At 39.1% G+C, this 27847-nt stretch overlaps 1 protein-coding gene across 7 annotated transcripts; it reads right to left on the reverse strand.

Moving 5' to 3' along the window:
- Positions 1–343: 343 nt before the first annotated feature.
- Positions 344–27341, reverse strand: enpp2 (ectonucleotide pyrophosphatase/phosphodiesterase 2). Of its 7 annotated transcripts, XM_055041919.1 has the most exons (25): positions 27283–27341; positions 26891–26990; positions 22727–22870; positions 20706–20831; positions 19742–19802; positions 19542–19639; positions 19030–19109; positions 18792–18911; positions 18135–18190; positions 16267–16332; positions 15112–15184; positions 14928–15036; positions 13209–13334; positions 12471–12502; positions 12234–12361; positions 10762–10837; positions 10423–10510; positions 9543–9712; positions 8023–8068; positions 5824–5963; positions 5524–5659; positions 5221–5298; positions 4947–5079; positions 1919–2072; positions 344–1808 (listed from the first exon to the last, which is right to left on the reverse strand). In XM_055041919.1, the coding sequence occupies exons 1-25, from the start codon at positions 27298–27300 to the stop codon at positions 1638–1640; spliced, it is 2529 nt and encodes an 842-aa protein (XP_054897894.1). In that variant the 5' UTR covers positions 27301–27341; the 3' UTR covers positions 344–1637. The 7 variants fall into 7 exon arrangements, with proteins under 7 accessions (XP_054897894.1, XP_054897889.1, XP_054897892.1 ...); XM_055041914.1 differs by having other exon boundaries at positions 8023–8158; positions 14928–15184; XM_055041917.1 differs by lacking the exon at positions 27283–27341 and having other exon boundaries at positions 26891–27017.
- Between the last annotated feature and the right edge of the window lie 506 nt (positions 27342–27847).

Raw genomic sequence — 27847 nt, forward strand, 5'->3', positions numbered from 1 at the left:
CGCTTGGGTCATTTTGTTTTTTTTACCACCTACTTGCCCCTACACGGTCATGATCATTCAGGTTCGCTTAATGGAAAAAAACTCAATCAAATGAAGCAACCATAGGAAAAGAAGACCTTTCTTGTCTTTAGGCTTGAGCGATGGTTGTGCTGATCTACAGCCCAGCAGACCAACAGGTTGTTAAACACCCAGACCCGACTGTATGGTACCAAAACCCATAAAACATTCAAAGTCACCAAAAGCCCCATCATTCTTCTTCAACAAGTCATCTTCACCAGGTTTAGATATCTGAATGCACAGGCCGGAAAACATGTAGAAACAAATAGACTGAACTCACAGATGGTGTTTTTGATCAAACCTTTATTTTAATCAACAAATTTAATTGTGCACAAACCAAAGTCAAAACACACACACAGCCCCCATACAAGCAAACAAGCCACATTTACAGACTGATATGATATGTAATATTTGTCACACACACACACACACACCCCACACACACACACACACACGCACATACTCACACACACACACACACACGCACACACACACATCATTACCATTATATTCCATTTAAAATTAAAGGCTTTTTTATAAAGGGTGGCATACAGAGATCAGGTGTATTCAATAATCTCCAGCCAGAGTGAGTCCATATTGGCCTTTTGATTATTTTTTAAGCCTGATGAAGTGGTAGAACTGCCACTCATCTCACAGCTTCTAAGGGAACTTCATCATGCTAAGGTTTGAGTGTGTGTTTCTACTTGGTGACCTGCAGGGGGAATACACAGACCCCTGGAGACAGGCTCTCCCTGCATGAACTAATCAGGTGGATGATTAACACTGATTCAAATATTCTTGTTCTGTGCAATATTTCTGAAAGAAACCAACATATGTGTGACTGTATAATAGATTCTGAAGTGTTAGTGCAAGATGATGAATATTAAACCCACTGGCTTGGTGAATAACATAAAGAGCCACAGGTTTACAAAGTGGTGAGCAGTTCTGTAGGTGTTGAGAATGGAGAAGTAGTTTAAATACTAATGCATTATGCATAATATTGATCTGATCTGTGGTTCACAAAGACATTTTTTTAACAGTTTTTTTTTTCTATTTTCTCAGAATATTTTTGTTTGATGATCTGAAACGATCCAAACCTGGAGCTGCTGCAGAGATGATTCTTTGGACTCCAGCTTTAGCTGATTGGCTGCAGGAACAATAAAGTGCAGAGGCAATAGCCTTTAAATCATCTTTAAAAGGTTAAAGTGTAACATAACGCCTGCTCAGGAATCACATAAGTACAAAAATATGATTATTCTAGCTTTCAATCTGGGATGATTTGTGTGTGATTCGTAGCTTAAAAGAAAAAAAAGTGCAAACAAACAGATTTTTTTTGAGCAGGGTGTTTGTACTAAGGTGCCAAGAGGATGTAAAATTGTATCTCTGTAACTCTAGAAAGTCCGTCAGGGAACCAAAAGGCTCTTGATCTTCTGGGTCCTCAAAAGGTAGGTGAGATGAAGGATGATTGACTTTCCACAGTTTTGGAACAGTTCAGTGGTGTTCTAGCCGTACGTAGACAGACAGAGATGGAAGTGTGTTTCACGTTCCTCCACCACAGCTGTAGAAAAGGTCAGCAGAGGTCAGACGTCGGTCTCATATGTGTACATGAATGTTTTTAAGGAGAGGATCTCGATGTAGCTCCGCCTGGTTCTCCGGTACAGGTCCAGGCCTGTGAGCAGCTCCACATCTCTGACCCGGGCCGTGTGCATCTTCATCAGGGCCTCTACCCAGCGGGACTCATCCTCGGAGCTCTGTGGGTTGGGGTCACACATAGAAAGTCATGTCCGCTGCTCTCAGAAACAGCCGTGTGGACAGGAAGGACCAGAATGTGAAAGGTACATGTGATGGGATTAGTTCTTACGTTGCAGGTCTCGTCGTTGTTGGGTCGATGTGGCAGGATGAAAGCGGCGCTCTTCAGTGGACCGTTGCATGAATCTGCAGGCTGTGTGAAGTTCAGGCAGCTGGTCAGGACCACAAAGTAATGAGTCGGGACGAGGACGGCTCCGCTCACATGGCTGGAACAGATTTCACCTTTTAGTAGGAAGTCTAGCCAATGAAGAACAAAGACCATATAAAAATAATCTTTTTTCAAGGGCTAATCTTTAATTTAAAAATCAGGAGATATCATCTAAACTGACATTAAGAAACTTTTTGATTTTTGTAGAATCAAAAAGTTCTTTTTGATTCTACAAGAAAAAAAATAAACATATTTAGAGTACTGTGCAAAACATTTCAACTATGAAAACATGGATCTCCTCCAGTTCTCCCTGAGCTACTATTGCCATCTGAAGAAATGCACTGATCCCAACCAAAAACAATCAGTAAGGGCCAGGAGGAGGGTCTTAGTGCTGTCAATAATTCTCATGTACACGCGATGTGCTGATGCTGGAGAAACAGCTTACCTTTATCTGCTGTCATCAGTGGCTATGCTAACTGACCTGAGCATCCATAATCTGCTAAGCTAGCTGCAGCATAGCAGAGGGAAATGTGGGGAAGTTAGAGGGGGGATTAACGGCGCCATACGGAGGGTGACGGACAGTGCTAAGACCCACCTACTTCCTCTGACTGGTTGTTTCACTTCACTGGGAGCACTGGGAGAAGGTAGATGAGCTAAATTTGTTCAGAGATTGTCTGTCTCACAAATATGTAGATTTTTTTTATTGTTTTTTTATAAGAGGTACATACTGCAGCTTTAATGGTTCATGTACACTTTGCTTCCAAGGAGCCACACTTTTAATAATCCATTAAAGAACTCTGGATCAAACAGTACTCAAGCTTTCTGAAGGATTTTCTTGGTTTCCCTTCCTTTTGGGTGAACTTATGTTCAGGCTCTTCCTTCTTTATAACTGTGGCAAAATACTGTTATGATGAGGAATGTGGACAAGTGTTGGTGCAGGTGAGACCTAAAAGCCTATCTACACAGAAAAAAGATCCCAAGTTGATTTATTTGTGTCTGAGAGAAGCGCCACAGAGTGCTAGTTAGTGACATTTCCTCCACCAAACCAAGACAAACAGATGGTTAAGAACCGATGGTTTGCAGAATACTTTTCTCAGCACCACTTACTTATCAGTTGGAGTGAACTCCTAAAAAGACTTTGTCCACTTTCCTGTTGAAGTGCTGAGAACTTGCCTGTTCAGCCCAGCGAATTCCCCATTTGGTTAGCCACAGTCTCTGATTGAGAGATATGGAAGCTAACCCATCTCTATACCAATCTACCAATCAACGTTTGATTGCAAACCATCCCCATCTGGCCAACCCCAATGAAACCACAGCTTTCCAAATTCTACTCCTGCATGGGGCCCTCAAGGCGAATGCAGAGACATCCAGACCTGGTTTGGAACCAACCAGGCCGGGGCCTGCAGTTCATCAAGTCTAGTTAGATTCAGAAGGGCCGCGTGACCTGACTCCTCCGCCAAGGAGTTTTACCATCTGTAACCCAGAGGACCAATTCTCTGTCCAACAGGCCACAAAACTGGCATTGTTTCCTTTGCAAACATTTAGATATGTCAGTAATTAGTTAATGATGAACAGGTATGTATCCTAGGATCCAGTGGCGCTAGATTAGGATTAAAGTTAAGCCTTCAGGTTTCTGTGAGTCCAGTAAACCCCAAATAACCATTAGAGATTAGTCCACTGTTGGAATGTTCATTTATTATTTCAGAAATGTTCCCTATATTTTTAATAGCAAAAGTTGGGTTGTTTATTTTAAGCCGTTTAAACCCAAATCCCAAATTTTTTTCTGCAAAATAAGTGCATGTATTTCAATCCTTGGACATGATATTTCTGAATTATTCAATTTTATGTTGGTCATGTTCAGGAAAATGTAGGTTTTATACTAGGCAACAATTGTTGCAGGTGGGAAACTGCATAGTCTGAATTACACAAATATGACCTTCTTATACATATAAAAAAATAAGAAAAATTGTGACATGCATAACCTATTATAACAAAGAATGGTTACAAGTGTTCAGAAATATTTTAGATACACAAAGATTCAATGTCAAATCCTGCAGGTGTCATAGTTTCAATGTGCTGAGTGACCTTTGACCTCATTTGGTCATTTCATCAATGAGGCAAAGTCAGGTGAAATTGTTAGTATGAATAAATATGCATCTGGGAGGAAATTCTCCCTGTTTTACCAGACCAAGCAGTACACCTTGACCCTGTCCTAAACTAGATTCATCTTGTAGAGGTCATTCAGTGCATAGACCACACTTTGTGGATAGAACCACCTTTTGGGAGGGTGAAATAAGGGGGGGGGGGGAGGTTTCAACTGTGAGATGTAAAAGTAAAGAGGTCTGGTCATGTGACCTTTCACACTAGATACATAAAATTGATATTGCTTAGAGTAGACGCTCTGTTATTTTATTTCAAAACTTCACTTAGCTACCAAAAGCCAAAACAATTCTTCTAGATGTTCCAGAAGTTAGAAAAAAATGTGGGATTAAATGGGTTAACCTTCATTTAACCAGGAAAACCATTTTGATTAAAAAAAATCTAATTTAAAAGAGTGTCCTGATTCTTTGTAAGTCCTAATATTTGTTTCTTTTGTTCAATTTCACTGATTAATGTTGAACTTTCATTCACTTATTAGATTCTCATAATTTTCTCATGATCTTCAGTTCATAAATTATTACATCAGCTTCATAAATATATGAATCCTAACTTTGAAAAAAGAAAAATTGGTACACTTTAGATTTATTTCAACTGTGCAATAGTTTGAGTACAAGACTGCTTTATATTAACCTAGTTTAAAACCTTGCAACCAGAAAGCATTAAAGAAACTCATTAGAAGCAAAGTTTAGGGAAATAAGAGATGACTGAAGACTTTTGCACAGATCTGAACTATTCAGACAATTCACATGAATGAATGAATTAATTCTCCTACTCTCTGATCGTCTCAGTCGAGTCTCTGACTCCATCATAATTGTAGTCAAAGATGGGTCCTACAAGAAGGTTCACTCCGTTCCTCTCAGTGGCGTATTTCTTCACCAGAGTTTTCTGAAAGTAAGTCCAGATTTCTGAGTGGGAGTGGCAGTGTGGGCAGAGAGCAGGATGTGGCAGACAGGGAGTGAATGGTGGAAATGATTATTAAAAACATTATTAAAACTTATGAGCCTAAAATGAGGAATACGTCAGGATTTCAGGAAGTGATAACTTACTCTTAAATGCAGGATACATGGGCACGGTGTTGGTGATGAGGAAAGCATCATGTTTTCTATCCAGGTTTGAGGAAAGCTCTGTGAAACACACACAAGATATTCCAACATATCCCACTGATAATTTTCTGTCCAAATCACAGTTATTCATGACTTTAAATCCTAATGAGATCAAGTGAAGTGAATGACTGCAATGTGACTAACTGTGAAAATCTCTCTCAGGGATTATGATAACTTTAGCGGTGTGTGGTGGTGTCCACTGACGTTGAGTGTGTTTTTGGAAGCCTGCGGCGGAGATTCACTTACGTGGCGGGTACAGGAAGGCATATGTGACATTTTTCTCTGCTTTGTAGTTGGAACATGACTGGCTGACGATCGGTGGGACTCTGGCATCCGGTCTCACACAGTTGGACAAAGACTCAGGCAGTGGAGACAACGCTACCTGGATGGTCAAAGAAAATCTTACCCCACTTTTACCACCAGGAGGTGCAAGTAGCAAGAAGTTTGTTTAGATCTTTTTAGTGTTTCACAGCAAGATTTTTGAGTATAGTACATGGAAAGAGTACACTTTGACAGTCCAAAATGAGGGGTCAGGCTGGGCAGTACCTGTCTGCTGACGGTGTAGGATGTCCAGAGGGGCATGAGCAGGGTTTCACTGTAGCTACTGATATAGTCCCTGTGTTGGAGGATGCTGTATTTGGTATGGAAGAGGACAGCAGGTCGGCCGTACGGCAAGTTCCTGCTGTCTGAGGGACGGAGCACACAGAGGAACAAGACACAGAGAGGCACTGATGTAACAAGGCCCATTTATATGGGTCAGACTGCAGCATGGAGGCTGAACCCTGCTGACAGCAGTCTGACTGAGGCAAACATCTGGCTCTTTGAGCAAATGCTTCATTTCACATGTCAGATATCAGTGAGAGTTTATAATTTAAAAAAATCCATCCTGAACTTTGTTACATCACGACCATAAATGTTAATGGGCCTTTATGGAATTTCATTTGTATGGAAGTCCCTTTTTGCCATGGAAGAAAAAAAAAAGTTATAGAGGAAGTCATAATTTCAAGTTTTAAAATCATGATTATGAGATTCTGCATGCATTCACACAAGCTCTGTTCAGTCTGCTTTAGTCGAACTCTGGTTCAGTTGTTTTGGGGAAGTGAGAATGCATAATCAAACGAAGAAACAAACTCTACAATCCGTCTCGGTTCAGTTGGTACGGTTAGAATACATATGTGAATGCTAAATTGACCAAAGAACACTCCAAAGGAAGGAAGTGGACTATAGCGAGGGGCATTCTGGGTAAACACAACCAAAACAATCATGTAAGACTGGCGGGAAAAATGGCTCATTGTCTTTTATCAACCACTGTAATCTGATGCCACTCCACTGTGTTTTCATTTCGTGAAGAAAGAAGATGCACTCAGTTATTCAACAGGTTTGGTTTGTTTCACTCAGTGCAGTTTGAAAGAGAACCACAGCAGCTAAAAATGGAACAAATTTTGCAGCTGTACTCCTCAATGAAACATAGGGCCTGAAACAATCTGCCAGACTGTCAGGTGAGAACATGTCCTCAAAGTCAAGATTATAAAATACTGCAGAAACAGCGTGACTTTTCTCATAATTACTGCTTTTATTATTGTAAATATAACTTTCAAACTTTTGAGCTTTTATTTTTTTTTTCTCATGGCAGCTTGGCTTCCATACATTTGACACACCAATAGAAATAGATGAATTACTATGAAGTGAAGTGAAAATGATACATGATTCTCAAAATGTTTATTTATTTATTTATTTCAAATCTTAGATGTCGCTGACAATTATTTTGGAACTGTACAGTTGTAAGACTATACTGGATAGAAATATACAAAAATATTGAAAATATCATTATTGTAAGAATGCCTTTTAAATTCATCACCTAACAAAATGTCTACCTGACAATACAAAATATCTGTGTCAGATATTAATTACAGCCTGTAAAAAAAAATCTGTCATCAGATGCTGGCTACGACCTGAACCTCCACTGTCGGAGAACGGACAGAGTGTGATCATGAAATCTATCAGATGGTCTATCTGATAAGAATTACTTAAAAGAGACGATTTGTCCTTCAGGAAGTGTTTATGTGCTGTATAATTTCCTTATATTAGTAAATACTGTAATACCCCCTTGTTTCCTCCTTGTGTCCTGTTTTTATTTATTTTGTTTTGTTGTTGTAAATGTTAGAGAAGATATTTTGTAATCAACCAGACTGGAATTGGAACTGTGACCTTGAGGTGCAATCAAACTTTTATAATCTCAATACTTCAAAAATAAAAAAAATATCAATAAGAAAAAAAATCATAGATGTGCACTCTATAAATCTCGTCTTTATGGAAGAGGGGCAGTTTGACATGCAGTGGACACAAACACGTGAAAGAAGTCTTTCTATCAGATTGGTCTACAACAGAACCTTGCATATTCATAGATTCACATGAGTAAATTTTTCTGTGAAATGTTGCTAAATTATTTATGGAACAAAATAACTGACCTGCAGACAAGGGAGCTTCACAAAGTGTTGTCTAAATTCAGTGGCAGGCTTCCCTTTTAGATTTTTATTTGTTAAAGAAAACCCTGGAACTGTGAATCATTCTCCTTTCCTTTCACTTCACTGCTATATTCTACTTCGTGTTGGTGTGTCATATAAACTCCTATTAAAAGGCGTCATAGCTACAGCCTGGTTTTTAGTGTGACAAAATGTAAAAAAGTTCAAGGAGTGCATTCACTGTTTCGACATATTGTATCTGTAAGTCTCATGACAAACTGACCATCAACAGCTTGCCTCAATCGCCGATTTAGCTCCTCAACTTTGTTCTGTAAGAGACAGAGCCAGAGTGACTCCAGGTTATAGCCTCGTACAAGGGTCACTTTCAAACCTCTCTGGCCCCTACTTTTTACACGCAACTGCAAAAAGATTGGAGATTGAAACAATCTCTTGCCAGAGATACATGGGAATAAGAAACACAGTGAAACAGGGCAGAACTGAGTCTCATTTAGCACAGAACAAACCAGTGGACTGGAAAACAAATTTTATATGCAAAAGAGAATATGAAATGCCTGTGCATTTGTTTGCCACAAACAGTGTGAACTGAAGATGAACTGACTTCAGCTCTGCTGTAGAAGGCAAGAAGGTAATGAGATTATTTCAGTTTTACAGGAAGACACAGAGTAACCCAGTACAGAATGTTTTGAACAAGTACTGTGGAGGACACAGGCTTACGCAGATGATTATTTTACAAGTCAATGAATAGTAAATCATGTAAAAATAAGTAATATTTAAACTGAATAAAAAGTCATCTTATTGTCACTTTATTTTGTTAGCAGGACTATTTGTTATGTCAGCTGGTTTTGGATAGATAGCCTAATTTGGATAGTCAGAATTTGTTTGTCATAAACTCAGCTTTAGCATTGTTTCAAGAGAGTTTTTCTACAAAATTAATATGTCACATGTAAATGAACAATCTGTGCTGCCATGGGAATAACTGACTGACTCCAGACCTGTTTATTCAGATTCTATTGATAAACTATTGGCCCCCCATACAGCGTCTTGCTAAGGGCCTCCACAAAGCTAGAAACGGCCCTGACTAAGACTTTTCTCCTGGCTGTACTTCTGATAAAGTAAAAACTGGAATTGTCCAAGTCTCTGACTGTGAGGTCATTCCTTACTCTGACTCAGTCAGTCCAAACGTTATGCTGAAACCATTCTTTAGTGGATCTGGATGGATGTTTGGGCTCACCATTAATGAAAAAAGAAAATCTCTTTTCATCGTCAGCCTTTCAGCAGACACCTAAAAGCAGGGGTGGAAAGTAACTGGTTACAATTACCCTGTTTACTGTAATTAAGTACAATTTGTCTGTACTTTTGACTGTAATTTTTATCAGAGTTCCTGTAATTTCTCTACATGACTAAATGTTAGAAGTTAATCAAACAATTTGTTCTGAAACAAATTCTTATGTTAAGTGTGTGCACACATTAAAATAGGTCTTGTCAGCTATACTCTATTTTTGCTTCCAAACAAACTGGTTTGTTATTCAGTTGAAGTTTATAAAAAAGATTTAAAATTATTTGCCAGGTTCTCCTTTTTTACAGGCCAAAACACAGTCATCCTGTCAGAGTGTGAATTTTTTTCCATTGTATTTGCATTATCAAACAGCCTTGAAATCTGTCATGCTGTTGATGCTTCGTATCAGAAGTTTTTCAGTCTGCTTGTGCTGGTCCTCCACTGTACCTGTGGAATTCAGTAAAGCAAAAACCAGGTATTCTTTTCAGGAGTATGACAGGGCTGACCTTTTCGTCGCAGTTGCAGCTCATGTCATCTGTTGCTCCAGGAACGAGGTTGTAGGCCGTTGGCCTGGACACCTCGTCTGGCATGGTAGGTCTAAAAGTTGGAGTTCTCAGCATAACGTTCAGACTGCCATGAGTTCCATTGTTTGGAGCCGGTTTTAGACCCAGAAGATCTGAGGTTGGAATAAATCAGAGTGAGATTGATTGATTGATTGATTGATTGATTGATTGATTGATTGATTGATTGATTGATTGATTGATTGATTGATTGATTGATTGATTGATTGATTGATTGATTGATTGATTGATTGATTGATTGATTGATTGATTGATTGATGTTAAAGCGTAAGGTGCTTATTAATGAACGTACAATGTTGTCATAAATGTGGCGGATTTAGCAAAATGCTGTTTCCAGCCATAGTCCCATAACACTGACAACACAAGGCATAATCATTCACAATGTTTTATACATAAAAACAAAAAAACACACAAAAAATAAACACAATATGTAAAGTCAGAAAATTCTACTTAAGAAGCTAATTAAAAATTTTTTTTACAAAACTGCGTCACAAAAATAACTACAACTAAACGAGCTAAACAAAGAGACGGTTCAACACCAAGCTACACACATAATGATGTTGTTCAATGTGTTTACACAGGATCTTTCACTCACTATCAGTCAATCTGGGGACTGCATGTTCCTTATACCCCTAGCATATTCCCTGTAATGCCTCCTTTAGATGTGACTATTCCTCACTGAACCTTTCGTGATGGAAACTCTGTGACTGTTTGTATGAATTAAGCCTTCCAGTTGCAGAAATACTTTCTAATCAAACACATGCACTGAGTTTTGAACTCAAACAAATTCAGAAACAGGCCTTACCACACATGACGTTATACAGCTCAATGTTTTCAAAGGGTGGAACTTTGGTCTTGAATCTGAATCTAGGTCCATAGCCCAAAAAAACAGTCTGAAACAGAAGGATGAGACTGATCATATATATGAACAAAAAGAATAAAGAAAGAAAATACTTTGCTTTTTTAATACTTTATGCACCAGTAAGTTTTATTCTCATATCATTGTTGCTGTAGTAAATGTTTTCTACTTAATTGAAACTTTAGAATAATTTGTAATAAATATGCTAACATTGTTGGCTTTTTGACACTGTTCTGGCATAGCGAATGTCTGCTGCTTATATAGTGGATGTAAGATGTGAAATACCTGCATGCTGTTGATCTTATTGTCATATCCATGGTCGCCTAACATTGCACAGGTTCCCCTCACCTTTGGGACTTTCCTGAAGTCAGGTTTGGATGAGATCAGTATCAAGTTATTGTTACAGTGGCTTTAAATTCCTCACACAGTCTGTGACTAAAGTTAGTGAAGTATAACTCAGATCATTCAACTCACTCAGAACAAACACATGAAGTTTTTCATCTTTCACAGAAAATGACTTACTCGAAAGAAATACTTCATTTATTAGTAACTTCCAGTTAAACACCCTAATGCCTATCAGTTTAAGCATAGGTTTGCATTTCAAATTAGTAAAGCCACAAGCATGTAAAAAATGTAAGAGTAACTGAGAGCATTTTATGATGTGAGAACATTTGGAGTTATATAGTCAGTAGTGGCTGTGTGTGTATGTGTGCATGGTTGCGTGCATGCGTGTGTACGTGTGTGTGTGTGCTGGGGGGTGTAAATGGTCCAACACTCTGCTCACGGCGCTGGTGCCAACGATTAACCTGTCTGTGGAAGGGAGCAACACAGAAACCATAAAGATTTCTTTCATCCAGTTGCTGTGCACTTCATTGGGGGAAACCAACAGACAGAATGTCAACAACCAAGACCAGTAAAGGCATCTGTGGTGCTGGCTTTACACCCTCTGCTGGGGTGGCTGTATGCTGTGTGGAAACCTCCTACAGGTCAACATCACAAGACTCAGTTCAGCTCAGCTTCCCTCAGTTCACTTTACATAAGTTCAGTTTATTTTAGTTTACTTAAGGTTGTGGTGTAATTTAGTTAACTTAATTCAGTTCAGTTTAGCTTAGCGTAGCTTAGTTTGGTTTAGTTTAGGTAATCTAGCTTAGTTCAGCTTTGATTAGGCTGGCTTAGTTTGGTTTAGATATGCTAATTTAGCAAAGCTTAGTTTAGCATAGTTTAGTGAGCTTAATTCAGTTTAGTTTTGCATAGAATTATTTAGTTTAATCTAGTTTAGTTTATCTTTAACTAGATTAAGGTAGTGTAGCACTAAGCTATTTTACCTTAGTGCATCATTAACATCTCAGCTTCTCCATTATTTCACACGTTTGGGGCTTTCATTACTCCAACTGTTAATATGTGGAAGGCGGTCACAGCAGTGTTTTTATTTATTTAAGCAGCAGGTTGTGTAAGAAAAATAGGCTGACTAATATTTTATTTATATTTTATATAACTGACTTTAATATGGTGCACCAACCACTTCAAGAATTTAAGGTGAGGTGGTGTTTTGTTAAAAAAAAACTAAACTCATTGTTTCGGAACCACAATTACTTTTGGTTTGATGAATTTAACTTAGGTGACAAAAAGTTTGTCAGTACATCATATAAAACAATCTTCAGGACTATTGTTTTTGTGCATGTAAATTAACACTTTACTACTTGTGCAGTTAAGACTGAATATCAAGTGCAGCTGCTGCAGTAGTTCTGTCACCGTACTTGACCACTCCCCAGGTCTTCTCCACCATCAGGTGAACGTCTTCAATACGCCGATTGTTGGCGTAGTGCAGTCTCTTAGGCAGGTGCTGCTTCAGGTATGGCTTAAAGTGCTGCTCTGCCGACTTGCACTGTTGAAGAAATCATTTAGATGATGCATCTTCACAGAAGACATCAAATTACATGCATTTCCACTTCTTCATTTCAGACCTTCATATTCTGAACAAACATTTTACTCACTGTAAGACTTGCAACAACAGCCTTGGGGTCATCTGAAAAAAGAAAACATATGATCGCACAAATTGTTGCAGTTTCTGAGAAATGGATATGAGAAGAGTAAGTTTGAAATGTTGGCTTAATCTTTACATCCTTTCATTCTAAACTGGTTGGTTGATTGAGAAGTCCATCACAGGTTCTAAAAAGACCTTAAAGGGACTCTTGTTTTCTTTTTTTCTGTGAGTTCTTATGTGGAGAAATACAGGCACTTTTCCTTTAAATGCAGTTTGAGAAGTTATTTCTTGAGCTTTTATGATTTAGGCTCAGTGACGGAATGATGGGGGTAGGTTGACCCGAACCCACTAAGATAAATGGAACGAGACAAATCCGGTGAAAAGTGGAACAATGTTTCTGCTGATGCCTGAATGTACAGTCAGGCATCAGCGGAATATTTCCTTTAAGGCAGGAATATTTCCTTTAGTCCTTGCTCAGTCAGAGAGCCTGTTTGTTCCTCGACTCCTTGTAACATTGCATCTGAAGCACATTGCAGGAAGAATTCAGAGAGTTGCTTTTCTTCATTACATGTTCTTTAAGCTGGTTCTGAAATGCTGATCATCAGCAGCATTTCAGATAAAACAAGATAGAAAAAGATCCCTAATTTATCAGTTATTTACAATAATTCTTGTGTGGTGCGTTTTATTTCTTTAATATTATTTATTTATTTCTGTTTTTAAAGGAGACAAAACAGAACTTTTCACTCACATCTGGGATTGTTGGGCAATCTGGAGCGTATTCTCCCAGCAGGCCCAGGGTTGAGGATGATGTCATCAACAGAGGTGATATAGTTGGTGAGGGCATCTGTACGATTACAGTTTGCCTCTTCCATACCTGAAACATCACAGGAGGAGAAGGCTGGTGTGAAACTCTGAAGGATACAAACTTTTCAATGATGGGAATTTTCTAATTGGGTTCTTGCTTTCCATTTCTGGAAAAGCCTGTAGGCTGGAGTTCATCTTACTCAGTATCTTCACTGACAGACTGATTCTCCTATTGGCTGACCCACTTTATACTACCAATCATTGTTTGTAATCAACCAGCAACATCACTGTGGAAACAGACACAAATATAAGTTTCAAAGTCATCGTTTCCAGTGTTGATCTTAGTCCTTCCTGTCTTCTGGAATTGTTGATTATAATCATCTGACTGATGGTGATCCATTCCGGTCTTCTGAGTTCTTGGACTTGGCTCCAGTTTGTTGTCTTGTGTTTCTCCTACAAAAGATTTATTAAGTTTCCACTGATTTATGGATTTATGGAGTTTCCACACCACAGATCCAAATTTTCAACCTTTGAGCCACTCTGTTATAACGTTAGCCATGTGACACTGAGCTCCATCATGCTGGAAAATTCACCAATCATGACTAAGTTGTTCCTTGGAAAACATTTTGTTCCCATTCTTTATATTCATGGGCAGAAGTAGGAGGAAGTCTGCTGCTTTCTTGGAGACACAAACCCAATCCGAGGCAGTTCATTTCTTCTTCTCTGGGGAAATTATTTTTCACTTCTCCAGAAATTAAGATAATTTCTGGAGAAATGATCTCCCAATCAGATGGAAGATTGATCAGAAGATTGATCAGAAAAGACAGCTTATCAGAAATTGAACCAAAGCCTTTTGACATCCTACAGATTAATCTCCACAATGTGAATTTCAACTTGGTGCACTTGATGATCAAGAAAGCTGTTACTTTGTCTGTAATATTCCCAGTAGTTGTTCCCTGAAAGCAACGACAATGAATACCAACAATTCCCCCAGGAAGGTAAATTGCAGTGAAGGTAAACTTTTGATATCAAGGAAGTTTGGCAGTCCTGAATTTAACTGTTAAAAATAATGAAGGTACATTTAGACCAGCCCTGTTGAATCGAATTCATGGCTGTTTGTTCTGGAAGTCCAGGTAAGTTGGGTTAATGTACGCTTGAACTCTGGTCCACTTAAAGACACAGATCTTGGTCCTATTCAAGTAAACTAAATGCAGGGAGCAGAATAAACTACAGGGCTTTGTGGGTAAACACAACCAAAACAAAGGCTTGCATCGCCATCCGCTAGTTAATAGCTGTGACAGAAACATTGTCAGATCAGGAAAATGGAGGCTGTGGGGCTGAATCATATAGTAGAGCAGTGCCACACAAAGCTGAAAACATCACGAGCTGCTAAGAAGAAGCTCATCATGTTCAGGAGACAGACAGGACAAGCTGGGGACCACCTCAGGCGAGGAGGGGAACACATCAAAGGCTCCGGTTTCAATGTGGCAACCCAACCATATCATGTCTACTGGGCTATTAGTTATAGAAAAAACACACCTGATCAACTGATCAGGTGTTTTTGAGTTGATCACATTAGAAGCTCTTCAGGTAAAGAGATAAATAAAAAGATGAACAATCAGAATTTCTGATGAGGGTTTGGGCTCAGAGCCTGGGTCTGTACCGTGGTCTCCCACTATGATGATGTTGACACATCGGTGCAGTTTCATCTGCTTCAGTCCGTCCATCAGCTTGCCCACCATCCGATCAACTGCCTGCAGAATCGTGTTAAGCTGGAAAAGGATAAAGGAAGCCTTGAGCGACCAAACCCACTCAGGATCAGAATCTCCTGGAGCAAACGTACTCACGGCTGGACTCTTTGGGCCCACTCTGTGTCCAGTAGCATCTGGTTCCTCAAAGTGCATGCCATAAACATAGGGCCTGAAACAGAATACAGGTGAAATGGGTGTTAACTGAAACTGTGGTGTCTTCTAAGCCAATAGTTAATACTATTGGTTCATCTAATCCTGAGCAGAAGATTGTCTATGTGTCAGATATGCTTAAGAACTGTTTTCAAATGATTTCATTCATCAAAGGGGAAAAAAGAACTTCTCCAAACCAACCTGGCTCTATGTGAAGAAGTTATTGACCACATTGTTAAATCATGAAGTAACTAAAAATATGATGTTTTTTTTCAATTTCCCTTAGCCCAGGCCTGATTACTGCCAAATCTAAAGAAACAATAAATTACTTATGTAGAACTCTTTATATCACCAAAAGAAATTCAAGAACAGATGAAAAACAAAGTCACAAAGAAAAACAACCAAATGAGAGATTTGGAGTGACCCAGTAAAAGTCTGGACTTTAATTCTACTAGGAGATGTGTATGACCAACACCATTTTCCAGCATGGTTCGTGTTGGAAAATGCTCCAACATGAGAGGTTCCTGTGTTACTGGACAGAGAATGGAGCAAAGATGAACAGACAAGCAGCAGCCACAAATATACTGTGAATGGATGCTTTTCCATTCTTTTCTGTTGATGAAATTATTAAAGTCTCTGAAAGAGAGCAGCCATTTTGGATATTCAGTCATAAAATACAGTTTATGCTATCAAAGACAACAGGAGAAAATAAAGCAGATTCCAGGTAACAGGATAACATGTAGGACGTCATGACCAAGACACATTTCTAAACTTTATTCCAGAAATATAAATGACCAAGAACAAGTTCAGAATGATGTTTTGAACTTGAAATGTGTAAGTTGGGAACTTTGAACATGAACAAATTCAAATTGATCTGACTGAACTGAATTTAAAACTAGTTCTTGTTCAGCACAAACTGCAGTAACACTGTCAGGTTTAGAGAGTGACTACTTGTTTACATAAGCCTGGGCTGACTGATGATCAGTAACACCATAGAGACTAGAGACTAAAAAGCAATGACAGGACAAAAATGCAAACTAGGATTGTTTCAGTGAGAGGAAAGTATGACCAGAGACAACATATGTGTGAACGTGTGATCACCTCTCTCCTTCAGGGAGATGAAGCCACTGCAGCAAAGTCAGGATCCTTCTCTCCCAAGAAATGGTCCTACAAACAAACAGAAACACATTCTGCTGTGAAAGCCTCCACATTCTGATATCAATTCTAAAGCAATGAGGGAGAAACATTTTGGACAAACAAAAGATTTTTTAATAATTACATTTTACATCATTTTCAACTTTGCAGGAAAAAAAATCCTGATCCCAATAAAAGCTCACACTTATTCTGAAGTTTGTTGAAGAGAAGGGATGAATTCACTCAGCTGATTTTCTCAAACAGAAAAGTATTTTCCAAGCGGGACAATCAAACGTTACTATATTTTGTGGTCTACCACATGTGTATGTTTTTTTTCTCACTTTCTGAAGTTTAATCAGACCTAACTTTTCTTGTAGAATCACCAAAATTATTTCTATGAGTTATATGCCAGTAAAACAAATAAATATGTTGTATGAAATGTATTTATTAATGTTTTGCGAAGTAAAGAAACTTCATGTTACAGAAAAACTATCACCGGTGGTCATATTTTCTCTTCTAAGCATTCATGACAGAATGCATGAATGCTCTCTGTCATTCATGCATTCAGCAGAAAGCTAGCATGAGGACGTATGCAGCACACAGGAAAAAACAGCGTTAAAGGGTTAAGAGAGGAGCCATGTTGAGACAACTTCCTGACTCCTGCGCTTTCTAATTTCACACCAATTTTAAGATTTTAAATCATATTTGATATCGTTAGCATTGTATAACAAATGAAGGTAACATAGTTACTCGATTGTGCTATAAAATGCCACAAAAGGTTTGAACGATCCTAAGTTAGAGCGTTCCGGCTTTCAAGCCAAAGCTGCCTCTGTGAAGTGGTGAGGACCCGGCCAACTTCCTGGCTCTCATACAGTCTCCAGCTGTCAACCATCAGTCCTCAACGTTTTGCTTTTTGTAGCTGTCAACAAGGCATTGTAGTGTATTTGAAAAGATAAATATCTGCTTGGGTTTTTGGATATTTGAACATTATTCCTGGTAGAATTGTTGGAGTTCTTATTAACTAATTGGCTTCCTGTTATGGACCAGGTTTTCAATCACAGTCCAAAATCATTTTAAGTTTGAGGGCAGGGCCGTTCCAGAGGGTTCTGCTTTTTTATGAGTGTTTTGGATCACTGCACTGTTATAACACTGTGACAAATTAGTAATTATATAGTGAGAAATCTACAGTCTGTCATTTCATCATTTTAATGTAAAATCTGTTGAATGATGTAAAAATTAGGGCTGCACAATTTTAGAAAATAGTGCAATGATGATAACAATTGTGATATGTGCTTATTTTCTAACTCATCTGGTCATCCATCACTCTATGACCTTTAGCATTGTGGGTAATATCATTAGTGTTCAATGTGAACATCTGCAGCTATAAGTCTCTGTCCAACAAGCTAAGATCATATTCACATGTAAAATGCAAGTTCAACATGCAAGTAAATATATTAGCCAACAATTATTGCACTCATCATTGTGCTTGGCAATCTTGGCACAAACTAATATTGCAATAACTAAACATCTGCAATATATTGTGCAGCCCTGGTGAAAATCGTCAAGTAAAACCTGATTGTCAAAATGTGGTGAAGCTTTTCTTATTTACTAGGTGATGAAGCTGTGGATGTGCAGAATTTTCATTAACCACTAGGGGCTAGCTATGAAACACAATCATCCACAGCCTGTGAACCACATTTTAGATATTAATATGATACAAAATTTTTGCTGGAGCTCTAAGTTTTGTAAATACATACAAGATTGTTTTTACATGGCGACTGTCTCCATGTAAAACATGTAAAACTCAGTGGCGACGTGTTCATGTGTGAACTTACACGGGCCAGAAGAAGCTGGAAGATTTCATTCCCTGTTTGACGGCAGTGATCCAGAGCTGAATGAAGAAAATCTCAGTTAATTATCATGATGTTTCAACTTATATGAAAGTGTTAACAGGGAGCTAATAACTGTTCTGTTAGATTAATTAATTCTTTCAGATCTATATTTCTCCCAAATTTGTGTCCATTATTTTTTCTGTAAGAGTGTCTTACAGACAATATATGTATTGGCTCCCCCTATAAATTTGTGCAAAAAGCTGAAAATTGTATTCATTTTTAGAAATAGAATTACAATATCAAGCTAAAAAACCGAGAAACATCCAAACTTTAAGTTGAGGACATTTATTGAGTGGAGAAAACAAACAAAAACATTTCTCTCATTTGATTAATCTCATCAGCAACTTCTAATTACTAATCCACAATTTTCTGTTTCCCTGGGGAGTAAATATGAAGTGACACGGAGCGGAGGCCTAAATGTTTTCGGCTGCTGATGGGGAACCACTGCTACAGAACAGTAGCAAAGTGTTACCATAACAACCACTAAGTGCCATCTGCGATCTTTAAGTATCTTTGCAAATGCGAAGGCTCAACTGAGTCTAAATGTATTTAGACTCCGTTGACCCTACAGACAAATGCTGGGCCTCTGCAGGGACTTACTGGTTCTCCTCCCCACCAGCGGTGGTTCAGCTTTTCTTTGTTCTTCAGGTTGAATGTTGCACTAAATGTTGAGTCATACATGGCGTTTCCAACGATGCCATGAGACTCTGGATAGAGACCCTTAAATGAAACAATTAGTCATATATGTTATTTACTTATTTAAAAACCAACTAAGTATTAATATAGGTATGCAGTGCAGATATCAATATTTGTAAGGATAAACTGAAATCATACTCACTGTTGAAATTGTATAGAGATTGGGAAAGGTTTTGGAAGGATAAACAGGCCTCATGTAAGGAGCGTGGGTTCCACATCTTCCTAAAGAATAACAATTTTTAAATTTGATTTAATAAACAGTCAGCCGTGGCTTTAACACAATGTACAAAACTCAAAATTCTGTTTAAAGGTGACTGGTTTTGTGCATTATAGAATAATTATTAGTAGAAATTGGTAGCCCATTTAAAATACAAGAAAAATGAATAAATACATTGATAAAATGCAGGGAACTGACAGATTTTTTTTTTGTTTGTTTGTGGAAAGCAGGTAATCTAGTCTCTCAGTAACTTTCCCAGCATCAAGCCTGGGCAACTTCCTGCACTGCACATTCATAACAAAGATAAGCTAAGAGGGATTTGGTTGTGCTGACAATATCGTCCCTCCTTCATAACATAGAAGGATATTATTGTGTCCGTGCTGCATGCTTCATTTTGAAGATGTTAATTGAAGACAATAAAAAAGATGCGAACTCACTGAGTTTTTCAATGTTAGGGATGATGGTTCTCCCCTTTTTCATGTAAGACGCTCTGAACCCATCCATGGACAGTATGATGAGAGGCGAACGCGCAAAACTGCACATGGAACAAAACAAAATGTGAAAGGTAAAACTTTGACAGGCTTTTGTAATCTCATTCCTTTCTTCAACACTGTGAAGGTTTCAGAGATTAACATACCCAGCAGGACACTCTGGGCTCCTGATCTCCTCACATTCGCCTTCCAGCCAGGAAGTGTCTCCTGAAAGGATCCGAAACGGAGGCGAAATGCAGCAGCATCCACATTCCAGAAAGCCGAAACATTCCTCAACTTTAATAAATTAAGCAGCTACTGCAGCGAACACGTATCTGCCTGATTAAACACATTTTAAGCTCTTTTTTTCCAAATGAATATTTCTTATTAGAAAGAAATTACTTGAGTAAATTCAAAATCAAATTCAAAGCCACTTCATTTGATTTGTTTTTCTTCACGAAAAACAATGTCATAAGGGCAAATATCAGTGTCATTTACTGAAATGAATGACACTGATATTTAACCAGCTTTGAACTTTCTTTAAGGAGAAAAGCGTCCAATCGAGTTGTTAAATCAAGAATGAACTATAATTGATTATATTTCTGTAAAGCTGAGTCGGTTTTACAAACTACACCCAGGTTCAGTAGAACCAAGAATTACTTTCAACAGATCACGCCTAACAACATAAAGTAGTCAATAAGATCTCTAACAACAACACATCATGCCCTGATCAAAAAAGTTAAAAAACAGAAGAGAAACAAATTCTCTGGCATCGATTAGTCTGGAATGGGTGATGAAGTCATTTTAGAACTCCAGAGAACCACAAGGAGTCACATCTGATATAGATAGCATATTTATAACAACTGAAGTTAACATATCTATTGATTGTGATATAGAAAACACATAATATTGCCCCTTTAAAAATATCTAACATCAGCCAATACCGATGTTGATGCCAGTATATCGCGTATCCCGATCACAGACTTGACCGCAGCTGCTGCCGAGAGTGGCTTAGGGGTAATTACTTTTTCAGAAAGGCTCAGGTTGTTTGGTGTAGTTTTCTCTGACAAACTCTAATCATCATCTAAAAACATTCTTCGCTGTTTTTTAGGTAAGGTGGACTCTCCAAACCTTTGCACATCTTCTTGTAGTTGGTGCAGCAGTCTCCCCTGGCGAGGCAGTCTTCAGAGCAATGGCAGGCGTGCTGTTCATTCCGGGTCTCGCCGCATCGCTCTTTGGTGCATTCATAACCTCCTTCTGTATCCAACAAGGAACAGGAAGCAAGAAGGAACAACTTTTGACTCAACAATCTTTATGGAGTTCCAACTAATCTTAGAGATTATTGTGAAAAGCACGACATCATGGTGGCAGTGAGTGGCTGGGCAGTGGGCAGGCAGTCTGGGGTCTGTGGTGACTTTTGTGGCTTAAACAGTTTTCCTTTTGACCAGAGCTTTTATTTGGGATGTGACACTGTCAGGGAAAATTGCATCATGGTTTTAAGACACATGTAGGATTAAAGTGGCCAATCAGCAGTGAACCAAAGACCACCAGGCTGAAGGAGGGAGCATAAAATCAGACCACCAGTGCTGAAAGTAGCAGGGGGGAAAAGTTGACACAGCAGAGGGAGAGAGAGAAAAAACAGCAAACCTGTTTCAGCATCATTAAGTGTAGCTTCCAGCTCATACAGCTGAACCATCAGCTTGATAGTTTTCTGTTATTTTTGTAATGAATAATTTCTTTCATGTTGAAAACTATTTAGAGATTACATCTCTGCTGAACAAATGTTCCTCTTTCAAACCCTGTTATTTGTTGCTATGATTTTATGCACTGCTTCAGGAAAATCATGCTCTTTCAATAATGGAAATGTTTCGATCAGAAATGCTGTAAATCCTGCTTCAAACAAAAGAGCCTCCAGTTTTTATGCACGTAAATAAAATGGTGCCATATTGGAAGGTCAACATGGAGCTACATGCTTTAAAAAAAGGCAGACATGAAAACTAAAATGGATGTTAATGATCAGCACTGCTGAGTGGAGGCTGCATGGTGCAAGAATCAGTACTTTCTGTACAGTTTGCATATTTTCTCTGATCATATGTGGGTTTTCTGTGGGTGCTCTGGTTCCTCCCACAGTATAAAGACATGACTGCTAATGAACTACGCTCTTTAGCTGCCGTTTTGTCAACATGGATGTTTTTTCACTGTCTCCATGTTTCCCTGGCAACCTTTTCCAGGTGAGACTCACCTCTCACCTCAGGACCTGGAGGCAGGAACCAGATGACCTGAACTGGCAGGGATAAGCAGACATAAACTGTGGCTGTGTTTTCAGAGTCGTCTCCCATTTTTTGCAACCATTTCATATGGTAGAAGCCAGACCTAGCTGGGTGTTGCTCACAGGTAATTAGATTGGCAGCTGACCACATTTGTTGATTGACCGGTGGATTCACATCACTGACAACGTCTCAACTAACGTTTTCAATCTGTAATGAGAGCCGTAGCTGTTGGTGAGACAATGAACAGCAAATAGATAATTCCATGGTCAATCTTGAAGGTTCAAACCTTTTTAAACCGCCTTCAGCATCAACTGGACTGGGGAACCCGCAAGATCCGAATATTCAGAGATTTCAGAGAAACTGGCCGCTCAACCCAGCACACACACAAATGACATCACCGGGGCATCAAGTATAGCTCCTGTACACTCATGGTATGAATTTGCACATCGCCCCCACGTTACTATTCATGTTCACCCCCACATGGTGAGGAACACATTACCAATGGAGACACGCCCAATGTGGCTATAATTAAACCAGACATTAACTAGTGAGATTTCACAATGGAAAAGATGCTTTATGTAGCTAATACTTCTGTTAACTCCACTTTTTTTACAAAGTATCCAGCATCAAGGATAACTTTCTATTGGAAAAGAACTCCTCTTATGGTGTTTTCCTGGCAGTACCAGGAAAACATGGTACTGCCACTAACTAGAAACTTTAAATACCGGGTGATGAGGACAGACTGACTGTAATCTGACGTGGATCACTGAGGAGCTGCTGCGGCTCCATGAGTCCCAGCAAAGAGATGAGAGGAACAGTGCAGGAGTGATACGGTGTTGAGGTGTCACAGGTTAGCATGAAGGCATGTTTGTGTTGCCATACCTGTCCGGAGGCAGAGCTCGTTGAAGTCTGAGCAGCAGCCATGGTAGCTCTTACACAAGTTGTCACAGCGACAGTTTGGGGGCTTGTTCTCCACTAACTCATAGCATCTGTTCTTGCAGGAGCCGGAGATCGGTACATAGCCAGCTGCCGACAAGAGAAACAGCTTCAGGAAGAATATCTAAACCTCAGGTCATCTATGTCATTCAGGGCTTGAAATAAAATGCATCTGGTAGAACGTCAAGCCCTGTCACATCTGTGAAGTGTCAATTTTTACGCTCCCGTTTCATACAGTGTTTGTCTGTTGGAATAAAAGCTGTAAACTTTTCAGTGTTCCACTGCATCTGGGATAGGTTGGCATCATTTGCTCTGATGAGCAATGGAACAGTCTCATTTGATACTTACTGATCAAATCAAGGGTGTTCAGTTCTCCAACATTTAGTGTGACCCCTTGACCTTTCCAAATGGTCAAATACTTATGTCAACACATTCAGCTGTAGAGGTGTACGGTGCTGTTATTGGCTGCTGATATGATGACAGAAGCCACACTGCTGCACAGTTTACACATGAAGAACTAATGTCAGGTCAGTGGAGAAAGCTCCAGTTTTCAGGAGTTTTCTAGTTCTAGTTCTGAAGTGTGGATGCTTTGTCAGCTAACGTTCTGAAAATTCAAACAACACTTTTACAGTTTTTCCATGTTTTGTTATATCACAGCCTTATTTCAAATTGTGCTAAATGAATGTCTTTCCTCAAAAGCCTGAAGAGAAAAATACTGTGGAAGCAAACTGATGTCAATAAACTCATCGAGGTAAGATGCTAAACTAAAGCTACAATTTAGCTTCTCGTTTATTCCTTAATGTCTTTATATTGAGGCCTGCTGAGTTGCTTTTAGAACTTTCTGTTCTTTTCAGGTGATTTATGGGGTTGACCTGTGTGATGCTTATTAATACTGAACTTTGCTTAATAATTATTAATGATTTAACAATTTACCAGAGGGACAGATTGCTTTGGACTGCTCTAATTAATTAAAGAAGCTATATTTGAAATTTACTCAGGTTATCTTGTCTTGATGATCTAAAACATCAAATCTGAAAGCAGGTAAATACCTTTTCACACTGTTGTTGGCTAGGTTATGTATTTTATTATTTCCTAATAGTAAGTTGTGACAATGATTATGTTAGATGTACAATAAACACATGCTGAGGTGAAAACTGATCAAAGAAAGAATTTAGAGAAAAAGTGGGTAGTGGATGTGTTTGGTTGGGGAATCATGGGAATAAAATCACAGTGCCAATGTCTGATTAAAGTCTGTCTTGGTTTGAGAGTGGACAGACTTGGAGGAATAAGGGGTGGAGAATGAACTCCAATGCTCTCCTTATGCTGACTATAGGCCGATCAGCATCATACACTCTGTCTCTGTGAGGGAACACAAGTCGACCAATCACAGCTTCCCTCGGCTCACAGAGATCTGTTGTAAACTCCCCACCGTGTTCCACTCCCTCACTTCGTTTGCACTGGCACACAGGTCCCGTCTAACCGCAGGTTGCTTGCGTTTTCAGGACCCATCTAATGAAAACAGACAAGGTTGTCGTGGTAACTGATGTTTGTGTGTTTCAAGTGAAAATATATTGCTTTTCTAAAACCAGGAAGACAGAGCACACCGCCCCAGTACTTCCATTGAGAGAATAGAGAAGGTTATAAACCACAGAACGGCTTTACACCACAACACACTAAAAGTCTGCTGTTGATCAACCTTCCTCTGCATCTCCAGAACCAGAAGCAGCGTTCAGTTTTTATGCTTCTGTTTCAACTCAGTAACTTAGTGCTGAAACACTAAGTCACTTTTTAAGTCAAGGCTAAAAGCCCACATGTTTAGAGCTGCTATTCATTGATAATAACTGTATGGAATGATATATTTGGTCTATACTTGGTTGATGATTGTGATGAAGGCATTAGACAAAATGTAATGTTTATTACTTGTTTCATAATTGGTTACAGTTTTATGTAGAGCACTTTGTTTCTGAAATGTGCTAAACAAAACTTGACTTAACTTCCTTAAACAAAATATTTCAGAAAAACATACACATATATACATATATATAAATATATATTTAGATGTGTGTGTGTGTGTGTGTGTGTGTCTGTGTGTGGGTGTGTGTGTGTATGTGTGTGTGGGGGGGGAGGAATAAGGGCTTGCGTGGGTGTGTGTATAAAATGTTTAAATTCATACTTTCTGTCGATCCAACATTCAAACTCCAAAAAGTTTGAGTTGGAAAGCTGCAGCTGTGACGTTTTAAGATTACAGTCAGCTCCAAGGTTACTTACATGAATTCATCAAATTAATCATGAAGTAGCACAGTGTGTAAATAATGTTACAGAACGTCCTTCGACCTCATCTTCACACAAAATAACACAAAGAAAAAATAAGTTCTTTGTCTGAAACAATTTGATTCCAGTCAAAAGAAGCTGCAGAAATCTTCAGGGACTCTTGTTGTTTTTGCTTCATGTGGGTTTTCTCCTGCACAGCTCTTCAAATGTTCAATAGCTGGTAGAACATCATTTCCCAGCAGGCCGAGCACCACTTGCCCAGCCTCTGTGCTATTCTCAGTTTAGGCTTTCAAACCACAAACTTGATTTCTATCACTTCTGACATGATCAAGCCAAAGTTGGAATGATCTTCCACCTCAGGTTTCATGAACATTTTTCCCTCTCACACGAAGGATTACAGACTGAGATTTTGTGTTCTTATAGCTACATAGAAAATCATGTTAGTTTTAGCCTATTGCCACCAAGCTTAGACACAGCAGGGAGCCTGTCAGTCTGGCTTTTCATCTCATATCTTCAGTCCAAGCTGAAACCAGCTGATTTGTGATTAAATGTTACTTTTAATGTATTTTTTTTATTTATCAGAAGAAAAGTATGTCAACAATGACAAAGTCCTTGTATGGTATTAGCACACTTCTACTTTTCAGGAACTTGAAAACTGCCTACATAAAACATATAAACTGTTTGTGATAATTCTCACATCTTAGAGCTCATAAGTACAGAACTGTATTTATTTATTTTCAGAAATTTATTAAATGCTTTCTACAGCCAGTAAAACTAATCTAAAGCATCTCAGTTAAAGACTAGACTTTGACTAGGCCGTTCAAAAATGACCTGCTTTTATTTGTGTTTTGATGAATACAGAGGTGGACTTGATGTTGTGCTTTGAATAACTGTTCTGTAGCACAACCCAACTGTGCATAGGTTTGAAGTTATGAATGGAGAAATATCAACATTTATGTTTTTATTAATCTGGAACCAGAAAGTAATTCTGTTCCACCATCTACCTCCATGTTTTACTCTTCACCTTTAATAAAATCACCGTTCAAAATTTGCATTTGTTCTGTCTGGTTATGTATGTCTGATACTAATGCCTCTATATGATTTGAACTGGGGCAAAAGACTTTGAATATGTGCTTTGAATTGTACTTTATACAAAAGTCATAGGCGAATTTCTTTTTAAATCCTGGGATTTTGATGAATATAAATATTTAAGAATTGAAAATTAGGCTAATGCATGAAGCTAATGCTATCATGCATCAATACATGTCATACGACTTCTTACTGATGTATTGTAGAATTAGTAGAAAAATTTGTCTACTGTAAAATTTAGACAAATTTTGTCTAAATTTGTCTAAATTTAGACAAATTTTTCTATAGCCTGTAGCCAGAAAGTATTGCGTCTATACAGTCCCTTCTCAAGGGTGTGGGTTCAGGAGCCCGCACCCTTGTAAATACAGACAAGGTTGTCGTGGTAACTGATGTTTGTGTGTTTCAAGTGAAAAACACACAAACATCATGTTTGTTTCTGGATCTGAAACATTCAAATCTTAAAATACTTTTTCACAGCTGCATATGAAAATATATAGAAGACCCGTTCAGTTAGGACTTTCTAAGAGACTAGGCTGTTTTATTGACAGCTATGATTGAAAACTGTTCCTGTGTTGTCATCTCACACTGATGTCCTCCTTTCCTTCATCGTAATGATGGGGTCCACAGCCACATGCGGCTCATTGACAGGCAGCAGGAAGGAAACTTTTCAATGACATGATCCCAGAGGAAGCTTTGTTCTACACACACACACACGCACGGAACTCAAGGCCAAAGTCACAGTGTACTCACTCTCCGGGCTGGTTCCATCTTCTCCTGAGCGCTTGGGCCGGCCGAAGACAAAGGCCCAACACAGGTCCGAGCTGCACAGCACCAACGGCATCCACACACACTGAGGGGACAGCAACCAGCCTGACATTACAACACACTCTCACACTTCAGCTGTTTATCTACCAACTGCAAGGCAAAATGCAAGCTGACTGCCTCAGCTGCAGGAGGCTGCTCCTGCACCCTCTCAGATCCCACACACACCCTGGGCAGTAGAGACCACCCACATGCCAGAAGCTTGCAACTGACACACACACATCCAAAATGGTTCTGTAGCTGGAAATGAGAAACCAGAGGAAATATTCCAAAGCTAGACAGAGGCGCGCAGAGCGACACAGCAGCATGTCTTACCGTACCAGTTTCTGCAGCAACATGCTTCCCCCTGACAGCAGTCCTGAGCTGAGGGTCCGAGACACTTCAGGAGCCAAGGACCACTGGGGAGGAGGGCATTTAAACAGAACCAGAGGGAGGGGCCAGAGAAGCGGACCGGAATCCCATTGGATTGGATGTGGAGGAGGAGCTCCTGGATGAGCAGCTCCTGGATGAGCTGGAAGTTATGGGGGGAGAAGGGGTGCCAAAGGGTCCCATCCTTGATCATACACTTCTATGCAAAATGGTTCATGTCCCACTGATTTCACACTGTCATAATTTTAAATTTTTTACATTATGAGACAGAACAACTCAGGGAACAGCAAACTTCCAAAGTGCAAGAAATCTGTTGAAAATCTGAAAATGTGATTTTGTTGAGCCCCACTGAGTCCAGAACCAGTAAAACAGTAAAGCACAGACCTGTCTGCAGGGACAGCTCAGCATGTCAGATATGATGGACAGCTTCTGGAAACCAGACTCTCTGTTAAATTTAGGCCTGGCCCACAGTGTCCAAAGTGTGGCCTGCGGGCCGTTTGTGTCACCATTGTCAAA

This window comes from Poeciliopsis prolifica, unplaced genomic scaffold, assembly GCF_027474105.1.
Source record: "Poeciliopsis prolifica strain line A6 unplaced genomic scaffold, Auburn_PproV2 SCAFFOLD017, whole genome shotgun sequence".
NCBI lineage: Eukaryota > Metazoa > Chordata > Actinopteri > Cyprinodontiformes > Poeciliidae > Poeciliopsis > Poeciliopsis prolifica.

Bases quoted from the DNA above. Each gene is read 5' to 3' on its own strand.
- enpp2 (XM_055041913.1), bottom strand. From the start codon at position 27,017: ATGTCAGGCTGGTTGCTGTCCCCTCAGTGTGTGTGGATGCCGTTGGTG. The intron at 5,080-5,220 runs GTAAGTTATCAC...ACTCCCACTCAG, and splicing joins CATGTATCCTGCATTTAAGA to AAATCTGGACTTACTTTCAG. The intron at 2,073-4,946 runs GTAGGAGAATTA...AATCTGTTCCAG, and splicing joins TCGACTGAGACGATCAGAGA to CCATGTGAGCGGAGCCGTCC.